At 46.8% G+C, this 18062-nt stretch overlaps 1 protein-coding gene and 1 long non-coding RNA gene across 10 annotated transcripts in view; one reads left to right on the top strand and one right to left on the bottom strand.

Annotated features, from left to right (window-relative positions):
- Nucleotides 1–3046: 3046 nt before the first annotated feature.
- Nucleotides 3047–13423, bottom strand: LOC310841607. 5 transcript variants are annotated; one of them, XR_014562593.1, is made up of 3 exons: nt 11959–13423; nt 9603–11489; nt 3047–3490 (listed from the first exon to the last, which is right to left on the bottom strand). It is a non-coding gene; the product is annotated as an uncharacterized lncRNA (long non-coding RNA). The 5 variants fall into 5 exon arrangements; XR_014562594.1 differs by lacking the exon at nt 3047–3490 and having other exon boundaries at nt 8411–10254; nt 11254–11489; nt 11959–12176; XR_014562595.1 differs by lacking the exon at nt 3047–3490 and having other exon boundaries at nt 8411–9913; nt 11254–11489; nt 11959–12175.
- A 76-nt stretch (nt 13424–13499) lies between these two features.
- MDGA1 (MAM domain containing glycosylphosphatidylinositol anchor 1) overlaps nt 13500–18062 on the top strand; it is a 261863-nt gene continuing 257300 nt past the window's right edge. For 4 of the 5 annotated variants that reach the window (XR_014562498.1, XR_014562499.1, XM_083732247.1 and 1 more), the window contains exon 1: nt 13500–14436. Coding sequence is in view for 3 of the 5 variants with exons in the window: in XM_083732247.1 (XP_083588373.1) it covers nt 14295–14436 (142 nt within the window). In the remaining 2 variants the exon portion in view is untranslated. Of the gene's footprint in view, nt 14437–15365; nt 15597–18062 lie in introns of those variants that run through there. The other variant, XM_083732248.1, reaches the window with a different exon arrangement.

Genomic DNA, 18062 nt, shown 5'->3' with positions numbered 1-18062 from the left:
TATGGAACAGAGTGCTGAAGGACAAAAGGCAAACCATGGTCCTGGTTAGTCCTGCGCTTCAAGGACTTTGTTGATGAATCTTCCCAGTGCATTTTGCTTCCTTGGTGCCTCTAGTTCAGGATGAGCTTTCTGCTTTTCTCTTTCCTCAACTATTCTGTGACCTTTCAGAATTCTCACACATTACTGGCACCTTAGTTCAGAGCTGTGCTGCAGCATTATAGGAGCACATATATAGACACTCTTTCCCTGTCCTCTCCCTAGTGTGCGGACTCAATACATGTCCCTCTGATGCTTGGTTAAGTGCTTCTGATTTTGTTTTGAACTGTGTTTGGGTTCTTGCAAAAGAAAAAAAGAAATCAGATTTAAGAGCCATTTGATAGAATCTTGGGAATTATGCTGAGAGCGAAATATACTAGAGACAGGTGATGGAAATGTCAGATGAAGAGATGGCTGGGGCACATACATAGCAGCTTCATCCAACTGTCTCCGAGAAAGAAAAGAGAGTGATGGAGTGCCCTTGGTTATAGCTTGGAAACATCAGCACAAGAAAATTAATAGCATAGTAACTGGACCTTGGCATCTCCCAGTTCATCAGTCGTCTTTCCCACAGTGACACTGTAAAATATATATGAACAATTTCCCCTTTGAACACCACATCTGTTCCAGAGGCTGTAACAACATCATGCAAAAATGTGCTGAAAAGTATTTAGAAATATTTAAAATAAAGAAGTGGCTTTAAACTTGCAAAATGGGTTTGGGTTTAAACCAAAGTAAGCACAAGTAAGCACTTGTTCCCAACCATAGTTTGGCTTGACTATGTTCTTTGTATATAAATTAGCAGCAGAAAAAGCAACAACCTTCCTTTTTTTTAGTTTATAACACGTGGAAACTGGCATGATAACGGTTTCTTTATAAACGTGTAAGAAAAATTATAAGAAATGTCTCACTTTGCAATTGGAATACTGAAAGATAATATTTAACAAGTGCTACAAAGTGATAGACCAGAGCAAATAATTCATAACTTACCAGCAAATGTAGTCATTTTTACATCTCCCAGAATATCTGCAAACAGACCAGAGCCCTCTACATTTTTTATCATTCCATTAATGTTTTGTTAAAACTTACAGGTAGATTATGAACACTGCACTCCCAGTCTGCTTTTTACAAGACACAGTTGAGTAATAAAGAAACATAAGTCCACATGATATTTCCATTTCCTTTCTGGGTGACTACACAGATACTTCTCACACAAATATTCATGTGATTGAATATAATGGGTTGGTTGCTGCAAGTGTGTGTAGCCTTTAAATTTCTTTTCTGCTGTCATTTTTGTCCTTGAAACCAAAACATGTAGATAGTCATGAAATTATGTACAATTGCTGTCAAAACAAATTACTTTAAAAAACACTTCAATTAATACTGGTGCATCCCCTCCCCCTTTTTCTATTATTCACCCAGGTGAGTAAGCTTGTTACTAGCAGCCAGTCCACAGGTAAGAATTGAAGACCAGAGGCAATAGTTTCTATGGCAAAATCTATCCAGCAAGCATCGTGAAAATTAATTCCCATGTTATTGGTTATCACATTGAATATAGTAAATTAATACCTGCCGCTCTGCTCCTTCGAAAACAGTCAAACACAGAGTTCCTATTTTTGGATAGAAAGGGGGATTCTAATGCTTTATGCCACTTCCCCATTTCACACTTCAGTAAGTTTTGTGGACATATTGTTTCACTTTCCATTACTTCCTTCTGTCCTTTTCTGCTTAGCATATCTAAGGGACCCCTGACCATTAGGTCCAGTTGTGACCAACTCTGGGGTTGCGGTGCTCATCTCACTTTATTTTTTGAGGGAGCCAGGTCATGTGGCCAGCATGACTAAGCCACTTCTGGCAAACCAGAGCAGCGCACGGAAATGCCATTTACCTTCCCGCTGGAGCGGTACATATTTATCTAATTCCACTTTGACGTGCTTTCGAACAGGGACCGAGCAACGGGAGCTCACCCCGTTGCGGGGATTCGAACCACCAACCTTCTGATCGGCAAGCCCTAGGCTCTGTGGTTTAACCCACAGCGCCACCAGCTGTTTAGCTATTCTAAACATAAGAGCCTTTCTAATTCAGCATCTTGTCTCTCTCTGAGGCCAACCAGACACTCATGGGGAACTCACAAGCACAGCACGAGGCTAATAGTTCTCCACCACTACCACTGTGGTATTCAGTGCCTCTGATCCTGCTACTCAACCCTCCATCTCTCCTATTCTCCTGGAGCCTTTCTACCACCTGTTCTTCCGATGGCAGTTCCCTGACAGTGTATGTTTTTAAAACCAGCTTACGTTTTTATTGTAAGTTGTTTTTAAGGTGAAGGGCAGGAAATAAATTCCCTTTAAAAACCATCCAAACTGGTGACCATTGCCATATATTGCAGAAGTGAATTTCATAGTTATAACCATGTGCTGTATGAAGAAGTCCTTTCTGTTTTGTGTCCTGAATCTCCCACTTTTAAGTTTCATTGGGCAAGTCCATGTTCTGGTATTCACAAGACAAAACACAAAATATAATCCGTATTTGCTTGAGTCATCAAATCTAATGTACACCTCAATTTTCAGAACCTTGAAGCCAAAAACATAATGGCAAATATAAACGTGCCATCGAATCTAATGCGCACCTTAATTTTTGCAACGTAATTTGGCCAAAAAAGATGAGCATTAGATTCAAGTAAATATGGGAATCAAAATAGAAACAGTCAAATGCCACCACCACCCCCAAAACACACATATAAAAACCATCAAAAGCAAGTTGATCTTTTAAAAAAACAACAACACACAATTCAAAAGCAGTTTAAAAGAATGTAAACCAGGCATAGGCAAACTCGGTCCTCCAAATGTTTTGGAACTACAACTGCCATTATCCCTAACAGGACCAGTGGTCAGGGATGATGGGAGTTGTAGTCCCAAAACATCTGGAGGGCCAAGTTTGCCTATGCCAGATGTAAACAGTACTCTCTGCTGGGTAGTAGCAGTCCTTATCAGCCCCACCGCCAGCCTGGTGGAGAAAGGCTGGAGCAGGACACTCAGACTCTCAGGAGGTGTCTCCCCTTCCCTTTTTTGTTAAACTAAATACCCTTTCCTTGTAAGGATGTTGCTCCAGCCTCTTGATCATTATGGCGGCCCTCTTTGTACATGTGCCTTCAAAACTTTCTAGTTACAATGTGGAATGCCTATAGCTGTTATCAGACATGCTATTATTTTGCTGTTTTAGGCAAACACAATGGACCCATTCTTGTATCACAAGCTGTGTACTAGTGCACACTACTAAATTTCTCCTATTCTGTTCCTCTTCTTTCTGGAACCAGGCACAACAAACCACAAGCCTTGGTTTACTGTGCTGCATGAACCAGCATTCATGGTTTGTTTTCTTCACAGAAGTCATGACTGGTAATCCAACAACAAACCTTGGAAACAACCACAGAAGTTGGTTTGCATATCGCATACTGCAAAGGCAAAAAGGGATTTTAGAAGTACATTAGAATTTAAATCCACTCCCCTCCTGTGCAACCCCCCCCCCTTTATCAAGCAGTACCTGTAAGTGTAGTGCATTAAAATATTTAAGATGTGGGCTTTTGCAAATCATTTAAGCCTTTTGTCAGCTTGAAGAAAGAAAGCGGTCTCAGCTACAAGCCCTATGTGCTCCACCTCCTCCATTGAAGGGAAATTGGTCATTTTGTGAGAGCTATTCAGTCAACTCTTGCTCGCCTGTTGCTGATGCAAGATAACTGCTCCTTTCCACGACTGAATGCCATTTATAATAGAAATAACTGCTTACTAATTAGCAGCTATATGTTAACTGCTTATTTGTTAGAGCATGAATTAGTAACCAGCCTTTGGCTGGGCTATAACGCTCCATAACCCTGGGAATAATTCTTGTTCATAGAGTAAATCAATACCTGCCAGCCTACCTTTTACAAATACACCCCCCCCCCAGGGCATCACATCTCTTTTGCAGCATGCTTTCTGATTCCAGCGAGACGAAGCAGAGTGATGGTGGCGACACCTCGTAGCGGATGGTCCATTGTGCACAGTGATGTATTAATGGGTGTGATTGTTGAGACAGCTACCTTTGCCACAGATATATTGCAAACATATATATATATATATATATATATATATATATGTGTGTGTGTGTGTGTGTGTGTATGTGTATATATATATATATATATATATATATGCAGGTTTTGGTGTCCTCGGGTGTCTTCCCGTGTAAAAGTTGGGGTGTCTAGGCGACGTTTCGACGAGGTCTCACTCGTCATCTTCAGGCTGGTGCTTTCGGCTTCTTGTTACTGGAACAGAGCGGGATCTCAATGTTTGAGTTCCTATAAATACTGTAGAGGGGGTGTGGTGTCTAGCCTCCAATGTTCTGGGCAGAGAGGAAGTTCCCAGGCTAGTGTGCCTTTTCTTCTTTTGTTCCTTAATTACTTGAGAGATACCTTGAGTGATTTCTTGAGTGATATCCTGAGTACCACTTAGGTGGGTCATTAGGTGTGGATTAGTTGCTAAAGTCTTTGTGTCTTGACCTCTTGAACTTTGTGAAGAGTTTTCCTGAGAAGATGGCTGTATTGCACTTAGTTGTGCTTTGGCTTGGCTTCGTGTATAGGGGCGAGCTGTGGTTTTGTGGCTTGTGTCAGCCAGATCTGTGTAGGGATTGCAGGGGGGTGCAGCATCCGGAGGTGCCACCATGGATTGGCTACTGGATGGTGTCAGTAATTCATCTGTGGAGAGGGTCTGGGTTTGGGTCTGGTGTGGTTGATTGGTGTTGGCGTTCTGTGTGCCTCTGGATCTGGTGTCAGTTTTTGTGGGGAGGGCTAATTTCCAGATGTCTGGCAAGCGGGATGTGTCGTCACGCTTGTTCATGTTGTGAGGGTGTTTCTCTATCTCGATGGCTTCCATGATTATTCTCTTGTGGTGATGTTCCGTGTTAAAGAGCAATTTGGAATCTGCAAAATTAATTTCGTGTCCTGTTTCTTTCATGTGTTGGAAAAGAGAGGAAGTTTTTTCTTCTTTTTTGACGGCATTCTTGTGTTCTGCGATACGTGCATTTATTCGTCTGTTTGTTTGTCCAATGTACGTGGCTGGGCAGACTTTGCAGGGTATTTCATAGAACTTCCTCTCTGCCCAGAACATTGGAGGCTAGACACCACACCCCCTCTACAGTATTTATAGGAACTCAAACATTGAGATCCCGCTCTGTTCCAGTAACAAGAAGCCGAAAGCACCAGCCTGAAGATGACGAGTGAGACCTCGTCGAAACGTCGCCTAGACACCCCAACTTTTACACGGGAAGACACCCGAGGACACCAAAACCTGCATTCCTGTACCCGTGAAAATCTACGAAAGCAAATATCTTACCTCTACGGGGAGGAAACCTTCCAGCTGACAAGAACCTACGAGAAACTAGAAGTCCGAAGAGCCACCATCTTATGTGATCTCTTGTTCCTACGCAACTGCCGAGACAACAAATTAATTCCCACATGCTTCCAACTTAAATTCCATTCTAAAACCCCAGCCACCGAAAGGATCCTGAAACGAACTGAACTATCCCTAATCAGAAACGAACTACACAAGAAAAGATACCTACTAGACCAAACCAACAAAGATCTACTCACTCTTCACCTCAAACTCTGTAACAAAATCCACCCTGCACTCTGGGACAAATGCAAACAACTAGCCGTCTGGAGAGCTGAAACGGAGACCTCACATAAGACAGACACACACACCAACAAACTCCACAAACTAGAGAAACGCCAGAAGCCCGGCCACCCTCCACAGCAACCCATGAAACAAACAGTACATAACATATCAGACAGGATCCTCACCACAACTGAAACCAAAGTACTCTCCAAAGGTTTCAACTTTGCAGTCGCCCCGAGACGCATCCCCACGGAAAACATCATATGCGGAGTCGAAGCTAGCCTAACCAAATTCAACCCAGATGAAGCCAATAAAATCAGACTTGAAGTCACCAACATCCTCTGCTCCAGCAAACCACCCAGAAGCAATTTACACAAAGAAGAACAGAAAGCACTCACCAACCTGAGGAAAGACAACAACATAATCATTCTCCCAGCAGACAAAGGTAATGCCACAGTGGTGATGAACACATCGGACTACCAAGCAAAACTATCAAAGCTACTCCAAGATCCTGCCTACAAACCTATAAAAACAGATCCCACCACCTATCTGGAAAAAACCACCAAATCCAAAATAAAAGCCTCTCCTATCAGTGAAGAAATCCAGCTAAGAATCATCCCCAGAGAAAAATCATCCAGATGCCCCAAACTCTACGGCCTCCCCAAGATACACAAAGAAGGAACACCACTCAGACCAATAGTCAGCTCCATAGGCTCACCTCTACAAAATCTCGCTAAATTTCTCGCCAAGCAACTTCAGCCCTATGCAGAATCCATCTCTTCACACGTACCAAACTCCTTCCAGTTCATAGAAACAATAAAGAAGCAAAACCTACATCCTAATGACCTACTTGTGAGCTTCGATGTTGTATCTCTCTTCACACAAGTGCCCATTAATGAAGCCTTGACAGCTATTCAAAACAAATACAATCCCCCCGAATACATCTTGGACCTGACCACCACTGCCTAACCAACACGTACTTCATCCACAATGGACAAAGATACAAACAGATAGAAGGAGCACCTATGGGATCACCCCTCTCACCGGTCATCGCAAACCTGTACATGGAACACTTTGAAACCAATGCTTTAGACAAGTCAGAACACAAACCCAAACTTTGGCTCAGATATGTTGACGAGACCTTTGTAATTTGGCCACACGGGAAGGAAAAACTGGATAGCTTCCTCACACATCTCAACAACTTACACCCCAAAATACAATTCACTATGGAAATAGAAGCCAACAACCAACTTCCCTTCCTTGACGTCCTAATCTACAAAAAACCTGATGGCTCCCTAGGACACACTATCTACCAGAAAAAAACACACACCAACCGCTACTTACATGCACAATCACACCACCACCCTGCACAAATAAACTCCGTAGCCAAGACTCTCATCTCCAGAACCAAACGCCTGGCTGACAAAGACCACTTGACAACTGAGTTACAGAATCTCTCAAATGTGTTAATTGCCAATGGATACCAGCAAAACAGGATTACGAAGCTAATCCAAAAGGAAACACCCCCCAAAAACCAAGACACAGAAGAAAACAATGGCATGGCCCTCCTTCCTTATATCAAGGGCACTACAGATAAAATTAGCAAAATCCTCCATAAACACAATATCAAAACAGCCTTTTGCACCAACCAAAAAATAGCCAATATCCTCAGAAACCCCAAGGATAAAATCCAGTTGGAAAACCAAGGGATCTATGAAATACCCTGCAAAGTCTGCCCAGCCACGTACATTGGACAAACAAACAGACGAATAAATGCACGTATTGCAGAACACAAGAATGCCGTCAAAAAAGAAGAAAAAACTTCCTCTCTTTTCCAACACATGAAAGAAACAGGACACGAAATTAATTTTGCAGATTCCAAATTGCTCTTTAACACGGAACATCACCACAAGAGAATAATCATGGAAGCCATCGAGATAGAGAAACACCCTCACAACATGAACAAGCGTGACGACACATCCCGCTTGCCAGACATCTGGAAATTAGCCCTCCCCACAAAAACTGACACCAGATCCAGAGGCACACAGAACGCCAACACCAATCAACCACACCAGACCCAAACCCAGACCCTCTCCACAGATGAATTACTGACACCATCCAGTAGCCAATCCATGGTGGCACCTCCGGATGCTGCACCCCCCTGCAATCCCTACACAGATCTGGCTGACACAAGCCACAAAACCACAGCTCGCCCCTATACACGAAGCCAAGCCAAAGCACAACTAAGTGCAATACAGCCATCTTCTCAGGAAAACTCTTCACAAAGTTCAAGAGGTCAAGACACAAAGACTTTAGCAACTAATCCACACCTAATGACCCACCTAAGTGGTACTCAGGATATCACTCAAGAAATCACTCAAGGTATCTCTCAAGTAATTAAGGAACAAAAGAAGAAAAGGCACACTAGCCTGGGAACTTCCTCTCTGCCCAGAACATTGGAGGCTAGACACCACACCCCCTCTACAGTATTTATAGGAACTCAAACATTGAGATCCCGCTCTGTTCCAGTAACAAGAAGCCGAAAGCACCAGCCTGAAGATGACGAGTGAGACCTCGTCGAAACGTCGCCTAGACACCCCAACTTTTACACGGGAAGACACCCGAGGACACCAAAACCTGCATTCCTGTACCCGTGAAAATCTACGAAAGCATATATATATACATATATATATATATATATATATGTATAGTATAGTATAGGTCAGTGATGTTTTGGGACTACAATTCCCATCATCCCTGACCACTGGTCCTGTTAGCTAAGGATGATGGGAATTGTAGTCCCAAAACAGCTGGAGGGCCAAGTTTGGTCATCACTGGTGTAGGTGGTGCTGCTGCTGCTGTGTAGACCATAGATGAATTAGTCAGTGAGGGGTAGCCAGTGGCACTTTTGAACATGACAGATGCCAAGATGTTATTTCCAATTTCTGTAACTGATAAGGCAACCTAATGTGGTATGGTCCAATGGGCAGTGTGCTGAGCTTGGACAGCCAGTTATTTACCAAGCGGCTGAGGGCACAGTAATATTGCGTCCTTGTAAACAGGCAAGTCAAAGGCTGTAAAAAATTGGGCATGTTCTGGCATTGCATGATGCAGACACTTTGCTTCCTAGATCTGGCCCAGAGACCACATTTGCTCTAGTCCTGCTCCTCTCTTTGCTGCAAGTCCTACAGGACCGGCTCTTCTGGCCTATTTCCACCAGATTTGGAAGGGCAGGGCCCTGTCTGACTCCAGCTGCAAAAGCTGCTTCCCTGTGAGCTCTGCTTCTCAAGATGCCTATAGACTCCTGGGGTAGAGTATTGCTTAGGTGTTTTTTGTTGGGGTCAAGATTTACTCTAGGAAGATGCTTTTTTATGCTCTTAGTCGTTATATTTGCATATTTACTGATAGATCTTACTATGAATTATGTGTGGATTGTTTAACTTTACCATGTACTTACTGACAAGTTTCCATGCATTGCTTCTGATTACTTAACTTCTGTTATATTTCTGGAAATACATAAAATCTTTTGATCTTGTATGCTGCCTTGAGTATGGTTTGACTAAGAAATGGCAGCTTACAAATAAACTGTGCCACCCCTGCCTCCTCATTCCACATGCAGTAAATGACCAGGTGAAAGCAGCAGACTGGGTGATGGGGTGGAGGGCAGATCACATGGCACATTCAGCTCCATCTTCCGATGCCTTGCCACCTCCACCATCTGATGGAGTCTGCCTAATGAGACATCTGGCTCTGTGTTTGCGCTAAGCAGCTCTGAGTCTGGTCAGTGGATGCATTTGGGACTACATAGTCTTAGGAACCTCATGGCGTGAGTTCCACAGAAGACAGCTATAAATGAAATCAAGAACTAAATTCAAACTGCCATACAAATGAGTAAAAAGTGTGTCTCGAGTCTCTTACATGAAATCAGAAATAGTCTTTGGTGAAATGAATCTGTTGGGCTTCACTGAAAGCCAATGTTTTGCCAACATTCAAGTGCTTAGAGTGTAGAGATGCACTACTGTGCAAGGCCTGCTCAAAAGCTTTTGGTGACTGAGGCAGAAAATCCAAAAAGACACTGGGCACCTGGAAATTTGATCCCTTTCAACGGTGCCCAATAACTGCTGCATGTGACCCGCAGGGCTTGCCACTTTGGAAAACCCCAATGTTCAGCTACTGTTGGTTCCAACCAGCTTGCTTGTGTTCACATGTCCTGGCAGCTGCACTTCTTCCTCGTGGAATGAGAAAAGATTATTAGGAATTCAGCTGTGGCAGTTGGGATTCTTGGCAAAGGTGAAACTGAAGACAAACAAGAGGCTGGGCTGAATGCTGCTTCAGGCCCTCCAGACATCCTTTTCGTTGCACGTTCATCATGAGTTGTGCTCAAGAGGTTACCAGGGCAGCTACACCGGGCCATGACTTTCAGTGCTATTTTTGACAGCAAATGTTTTTGGGCGGTCATGCAGCTTTGTTTGCAAGAGGTGCAGAAATCTGCTAAAACCCTGCTATGTAGCCTTCCATACCATGAATTTCCTGGTTGTTTTTTGTTCTGCTCTATAGAGTAAGAGTGCTGCTACAGACGGCAATTAAGTGTTAACATTAGCACTGCAGAACAACAATAAAGTGGGATGATGTGTGGATGGTTCAATATAAATCCAGCATGAATGCACTATTACTATTACATCAATGACAAGTCTGCAGGGGCCCCTTATTTGGATCCCCACCAACAGATCTCACTGCAGATGAGATCGCATTAGATAGGTAAAAATGAAACAGAGACAAACATATGGGGGCGGGGGAATCAAGAAGCACACGCTCCCTCCTTCTCAACCCCAGATGTCTTGTGACTTACTTATTTGTGCAAAAAACAAGAACAACAAACCCAGGTGGACTGATGCTGCTTGTTACAGAAAAAGTGGAAAATAATCAGTGTATCTATAACACACCTCCAGATACTCAGTTGCACAATGATCAAAAATATCTATTTCCTCACTGCTAGGAGTTCAGTAAAAAGAATAAACGTTTGCAATAACAGCCCCATTTCCTCACCATCACAAGGTCTCATGCTGAAATATATATTCCCCATTACTTGCAGGTAGCTCAAATCCGTTTATTGTGATGGGAGAAAATAATGCTTTACAGCGCTATTTTAAGACAGGGACTGGCTGATGGGAGTTCAATTATTTCAGGAAATGTATTTGGGCTGTGTAGAGAGTAAAACTTAACGGAACTATTTCTGCATCATCAGTTTCTATAAAGCAAGTAGGCACTTCTTGATTAATATTTTAACAGTCTGGCTTACATTGTCTGCACATCTTCACCCCATCATTCTAAAATGGGATCATTTAAAATGGGATCTTGGTGTAATTTGAAAATTAAGGGTTTGTTCCTTGAGGAAATTTTGATTTAACACTTCCCTCATCTCGGATGTGGAATATAAAACGTTCATTTATAAAAAGATTAAAATAGAATCGTGGGAAGGAGAATCATTTTGACCTAATGAACAGGAGAAGGGGGAATCGCTGGAAGCAGGAAAGTTGCAAAATAAAATCCTGAAAAATGGAAACCAAACCTAGAGAGTCTGAAGGAAGGGACCAGCCAGACGGCGTTCCAGGAGTTTTGCTCTGCTCTGTTCACCCGGGACACGACATCTTGCATAATCCTGCCCAGACGCCCACCTGCGAGGAAGGCGGGTGACTCTGGCTACAGAGCCTTTTGGAAGGACTTGCTCCACTGCCAGAATTGCCTACTGAGAGAAGTCCTCCCCCGACGGCCTCGAACGGCGAAATGGTCGCCTCGGATCTTCGCCTGTGGAGAAAGATTTGCAGCAAAGTGGGGTGGGGGTGGGGAAATAAAAAAGAAAAAGCAGACACACCGGCACCGCTGCTTGGGATTCTCCAGCACGCATGCATGCAGGAATCACGGGCCAGGCGTCTCCCCCGAGCGCAAAAGCCTCGCATGAGCGCTAGAGCGGCGTAACGCGCAGACACACAGACACGTACAAAGCGGAGTGGACGAACGTGCACCAGTACAGCAGCAGCAGCAGCAGCAGCAGCAGCAGCAGCAGCGCAAGCGGGTTACAGACGCCCCTTGCATCGCTGATGGGCTTGCAAGCGCGGCGGGCCTCCGCGCTCTCGCAGCGCGCAATGAGCAGCCACACAACAGGTGCAAGCAAGCAAGCAAGCAAGCGCAAGGGGAATGTGCAGAGCGCACCGTGCGGATCCTTCCTCCCCGGCGGGATCCGCGTGCCCCTCGCGACACCCCCTGCAAGACAAACCTATAGATCGCGGTGGCTGGGGAGCCCAGACTCCCACAGTCGCCGCCGCCGCCGTCTGTCCCTCCGGCCTGGCTCTCCGCCCGCGACGCTCTTCCAAAGAACAAGGCCGAGCGCCGAAGCGGTGCACGCGACCGCGTTGTGCGTTTTAGCGTGGACGGCTGAAACCTCGCCCGATTCCTGGCATTTCCTTGCAGAAAGGAGTGAAAAAAAGCGGGGGGGGGGATATAACCAAATAGATCCGTTTTCTGTCAGCCTTGCTTTGTTTTCGCTAATTGGCCCTGGGGGAGGCCTGGAGAATTGGGTAGGAGGCAGGACTCCGCTGGAGCAGAGTTGATTTAATTGGCTCCCTTTCTTTTTCAAAACTAGAAGGGACTCGCGAAGATGGGAGAACGAGCGAAAGTGGAGGGGTGGGGAGGGTAGACGGAGTGAGGCAGCCGGGTTAACAGGCAGATCCTGGAGGATTGCAGGCTTACTTCAGGGTAGGGACTACGATTAGAAGAGGGCGCCTGCTTCGCGCTCAAGCTGAGCAAAAGGCTCAGGAGATCGGACTTTCCTCCCGAGTCATCTTGGCGATCTGGGGGAAAGGTGACTGCTAGTACGAGAAGAGAGCGAGTTCTCCCGGCCGAGCGACCCGTAAGTTTCTGGAAGGCTGAGCTGCCTTCTAGAGCAGATCACGGCTAAGCAGGTATTGAGTTACACCGCGCAGAACCTTCTATAAGCGGAACAGAACTGGGGGTGCAGTATTGTAGTTGTGCGCTTGCTATATATACACACGTTCTTCTAGGAAGGGGGAGGAGCCAATGCTTGCCACGCCCCTATTACAGACAGTCCTTTGCAGTGAAAAGCTGCGTTCTGCAAGTTTCTCAGTCCTCTTGCCCTATTCACTCCCCTCCCCTCTTTCAGAAGTTACATTCGAGATGGAACGTTTCTGTCTCCCATCTGTAGAGAACAAAGAGAAAACAACACATTAGGAAAAAAGAGATTTTATAAATTGCAAAAGGAGAGGGAAGAGGGAGGGAACTTCCCAGCTGCCAAAACGTCAGTCCAACGCGCTAAAACTTTGGATAAATCTGACCCGCTGATTCGGGCAAAAACGAGAGCAAGGGGGCCGAGAGGTCGAAGGAGGGGAAGGAAGCGCGGCAAGCGGAGCGAGTGTTGTGTCTGGCCCTCGTTCCTCCTCCTCCACTATCAGGCCGGCATGCGATGCACTGCAACTGAGCAACTTCAGCCTGGAGAGAGCGGAGCTCGGCAGCTTTGAAGGAGCTGGGAACGAGAGATGCTTCTTTGGAGGGGGGAAAACAGCACACACAAAACCACCACACGCAGCAAAAGTCACCCCTGCATTTAATTAATTCCAAAATCGGGGGGAAAGGGAGAGAAAGCAGCTGGAGGCAAGAAGAGGAGGATTACCTATTGCCCCAGCAGCTGCCTCTCGGTTTCCTTCTCCGCACCTCCCTCTCCATCTCTCTCTCACACGCGCGCACCCGCCTCCCCTCCCTCCTCGCGCCCCCTTGTTCGCTCCTGGGGTTGCAGCCAGAGGCTCATTAGTAGGAGGGAGGGCGAGGAGTCCGTGTGTCTCCCTCGCTCTCCGCCGTTGTTGCATCTCTCAAGTTGGCCCCAGTTGGCAGGCGATTGAGTTTGGGAAGCTGGGGAGTTCAGAAAGCACTTGACGTCTCTCTCCCTCCGCCCCCCCCAACAAATACGACTCCCTCTGCTTGAAAGGAATCGGAGCGCAGCCAGAAAAGGGGGGAAACCCGCGGAAGTTCTCTGTGGATTTTGCGTCGCCACTGGATCGCTTCGTCTTGTGCCTTCTGGTTTTGAATCGCCTTGTTATTTCGTCGCCGTGGCACGTCTGGGCGTGAAGTTCTGTTTGTTTTCTTCTGGGAGGACTCCGGGATCCGGCGAAAGGCAAGACGGGGAGCGAGGAGAAGGGGGAGGAGAGGGGGGGAGAAACCAGATCCCTCGCTGGCTTTTCCTCTCCTCCCTTCCTCGCACCTTTTACACTTGCAATTACTGCTCCCCGTTTGGGGAGGGCGGATATTTCTCTTCGTTCAAATTGACTCGCTCCCTCGCTCTGTTGTGTGTGCGTGCGTGGAGGAGATCGCGAGCTTCCCGAGAAGCACTGGCTGGAGTTGACTTGGCTAAACCGGGCTGAGGCGCCCTGTGCCCAGCCAAGGCTCCCTTCCTTTCGCTGGATCCATCTCTTCCTGCTTCGAGCCCCAGGAAGTGGTGGGCATTTTTAATATACAGTACATCTATATATCTACAAAAGCGCAAAATAGCAGAGCCGGTTCAGGAAAAGCCTTCTCGCCTGCCTCTCTCGAATCCACCGCCTGATGCTGTCTGGGCTTTTTTTGGAGGTGGTGCTTGGGCTGTTCTTCTTCGCAGGCTATGAAGCTTCTGCCTTGAAGATGGAGACTATTTGGGTTTTATTCCTCTCTCTGGTCCCGGTGTACACCAGGGGACAAGGGGTCTACGGTAAGTGACGCGGGGTCGGTGTGTGTTGCACGATTTCCTGCTTTGGGGGAGTGCAGGCTTAGCTAGGCTCAGATCAAAGTTTTTCCCCCTCCCCAAAAGCACCTGCAGCAGCAAGAGAAAGTAAATGGTGCCCACAGAGCGCGAGGATGGATGTAGCAATAGGTTCCCCCACCAGCCCGGTTCGCGACTTCGTAATTCCTTGCCTGTGTGCTGTTGCTGTCGCCGCCGCCTCTCTCTCTCTCCCCCGCTCCCTTTTTCAGATTTACAAGGCGAGAGAGACGCCGCCGATTAACCCTTTCCGAGCTTCGTCCTGGGCAAAACAGGGGAGGCGGTGGGTTGGGATGGCACAAGGATACCCGTGCCCACATGGCTCAGCTCCCTTCAACTTGTTGTTGGTAAAGAGAGAGATGCACTTTTCGGTGTGCGTGCGTAATGTGTACAGTACAAAACTATGTCCTCCTCCTCCTCTGGGGAGACGAAGCAGCTTTCCATTTCGTTGGGCTGCTCAATATTGCCCTCCTCCTCCCGCTTTGAGTCGCCCATTCCCCTCGGGCGAAGCACCCGCTGCCGCCGGTGCGAGCTGTTGCGCCCTCCCCTCCCGCTTCGGTTACTTGTTGACGCTGTGCCCGCACAGAAGCGGGGTTGCAAGCCAAGCGCGGGCCTGAAGTGCCGCTGCTGCTGCTGTGGGAGACCGGCCGCCAGACGGGCTTTCCTAAACGGTTATTAGAACCACATTGCCAAAGTCTAATATGGTTGCAATCCGGTTTATGCTTCTAGACAACCCCCAGCGACTTCTCGCGCGCGCTCTGCCTGCACCCACGGCGCCCGGAGAAGGGGAATCCCACCCACGCACCCCGCTCCCTTTCTTGTCTGGGGGAGGGGGGCGGTCGGGGAAGTATATTCAGGGGCCCGATTTTCCCCCCAGCTCTTTCGTGGAGGCCGGATCGCCAGAAGGGAAGGCAGCCCGACCCAGTCGCCATGGAGCTCCCGCGATTTTGAAATGAAGCGGGATGCGAGCAGGCTCTGCAAAGCGGCAACGCGCATGCACGGCCGCTGTTGCTGTTGGGAGAGCCCCTCGGGAGTTCCGAGGGACGTTTGGGGAGCCGGCGTGGCGGTGTGGAGATGGATGCTCGCTGCGCAAGGCGGCGAGGGCAGTGGGGGTAAGAGAAAGCGCGCCCCTTGCATCCGCCCGCCACTCCTTTACTGGCTCCGTGGGCTAAAAAAAAAAAAAGTGGGGCGGGGGGTCGTTCAGGTGGCGGCTTCGATCGCCTTCCTCTCTCCAATGCCTCCCCGGCTCTTATCTATGTTGTGGAAGAAGCGTTCCCAGCCCCTACCCCTTTTCCACGATCCCACTTCAGCTGAGGGAGGATAGCTGACTCCCCCCCGTTTGCAAATGGATGCTCTCGCGCGCGCTCACACGTGCACTTGGCCGGGCAGCCGGCGCGCACCGCCGTGGTCCCAAACAAGCGCAAGAGTCGTTGCCTGTCGGCCTCATCCAGGGCCGGCCAGTGAAGGACTTATCCGGCGCAAGAGATGCGGCGCTTCCGCCAACGCTCGCGTGTGCAGGTGCGCTCACTCTGCCCCGGATTTTGTGTGGAGATCTGCATCTCAGAAACTCCTATTTTAATATATATGTTGCTTATAGAGGTTTTTGTGTGTGTTTTTTAAAAAAGAAGAACTTGCCAGACTTATCAAAGCCCTGATTTGCCTTACCAATTCATCGTAATAAAGTCAACCTTCAGAAGAAGCTTGTCTCTCATATCCCCACAGGGGAGAGGGGGAGTTAAAACAATAACAGCTGAACCAGCATTTAGCTGGAACTTACCTATGTGTAAATACCATCAAGGCTGAGTTCGGTGCAGCCTATTCCCCACTGCAGCTAAAAGTCTTTGTAGGTCACTTTAATTATGCTTTTCTTTTCTTTTTTTTAAAAAGGGAATTTATTCTCCTCCCTTAGGGCTGAGGTTGTTAGTTGGAGTCTAGTTCTGTTTTGTGAAATAACTGCTTTAAATAGATGCTGTTTTGCTCCAGCTTCCTCCTCAGCCCCTGTATCTCTGTGTCTGTCAAGGGGAAGGGAGAATGGGGGGATTTAAGGTCCAGAGGGAAATTAGGAGAAGCACCCGAGAGCGGTGAGACGGGGTGTATAATGTCTTTGTGGCGAGAGAACCATTGTGTGCGCAGGTTTTTACATCCCCATGGGTGTTTTATATGCTCCTAGGCAAACTTTTTATTTTTAATTAGCCTGGCTGCTGCAGTCCAAGCAGAACTACTGGTGGGCTTGCTTTCAAAGGCCTCTTCAGGCCCTTTAAGATTGTCAATCCTCCTACACCTCTGGCTTCTTTTTAATATTAGACTCTGGGTTTCGCTCCTCAGACTCAGGCTTCTTTCTTTTCTAGTTGATTCCTTCTTTCTTTCAACCCTCTCCATGTTTAAATCAACATCCTGATGGTATTTTTTAGGGAGAAAGAGAATACATGGTGGGGGGAAACAAGCTTCGCTGTAATGGAGGCATTCTCTAAAGCTTGCACTGTACACAAGACTTTCATTTATTCTGCAGGGTTTCTCTGGCTCCCCCAAACCCTGGTTGTACAAACACGAACAAAAATCTATCAGCTTTCTCTCTCCCTCTTTCAACTATCTATTGAGTGAATGCTGGTTTTAATATAGAACAGAATTTTCTGTGTGTATGGCTCAGGTTATTCTATCGGCACACTGCAAACTTTCAGTATTTTGTCTTTTCACAAGCCTTTCCTTTCCAGGAGCTTTCTCCGATCACAGCTGCTTGTTTAGAAGGTGAAGCACTAGCTATTAATGGCGCTTTGGCGCTGCTGTATCAAAGCTGTTACACTTGCAAAGAAACTTAAAGCAGGATTAGAGACTCTGCAACCCCCTGCCCACCCCACAATCCTCCTTCCCTTTGCCCTAAATGCTGGTCTTGAGCTGGAGCCTCAAGCTATATATAGTTGGAGTATTTCATGTTCTGAATGTTTGCCTCTTGTGGCACTAAATGTGGAAGGGTTGGGAATTCAAATGTTGTATTTCAGTACACTTACACACACACACCCCTTGAATGTTAGAGAGGCAAGGAAGGCAGACGGTGAGGAGGGGGGGTCATATGCGCTGGTATGAAGGCTATAAATACATTCTATCAATCTGAATGTAGTAAGTTTAAATCCGATTAAACCAGATAAAATATCCATTTGACGTACCCTTTAAATAATAGGCCACGTGGGCCTTCCTGAAAGGCCTCTGCCAAGGTTTATTGCAAAGGATGGAATAAATAAAATATATGTTACAGGGAGACACTTGGAGTGGAGACATGGAATAATTGGGAGTCCAAAGTACATCTAGCTTGCTCGCTGCCTGAAGAGGCTTGTTACACAAATTGGTGTTTGATACGATGACTGAAGGGTGTCTGAGTCCCAATAATCTTCCTTTCCCTCGTTATCTGATTCCTTCCATTCAGCTTAAGCTGGCCACAGAAAATTGCATGTGCGCACACCCCTCTCCCATTAAAAGCTTTATAGCTGTTTAAAGAAGGGCTGGCAAATGTCAAATCTTACATGAGCTGCTGGTGATGCAACAGAATCCCTGTGCCGACTTTGACCACGTTCACACATCTATAG

This window comes from Podarcis gaigeae (genome assembly GCF_964106915.1).
Source record: "Podarcis gaigeae genome assembly, chromosome: 3".
Lineage (NCBI taxonomy): Eukaryota > Metazoa > Chordata > Lepidosauria > Squamata > Lacertidae > Podarcis > Podarcis gaigeae.
The sequence above is the reverse complement of the archived record's forward strand: the minus strand, read 5'-3'. Positions and strand labels throughout refer to the sequence as shown.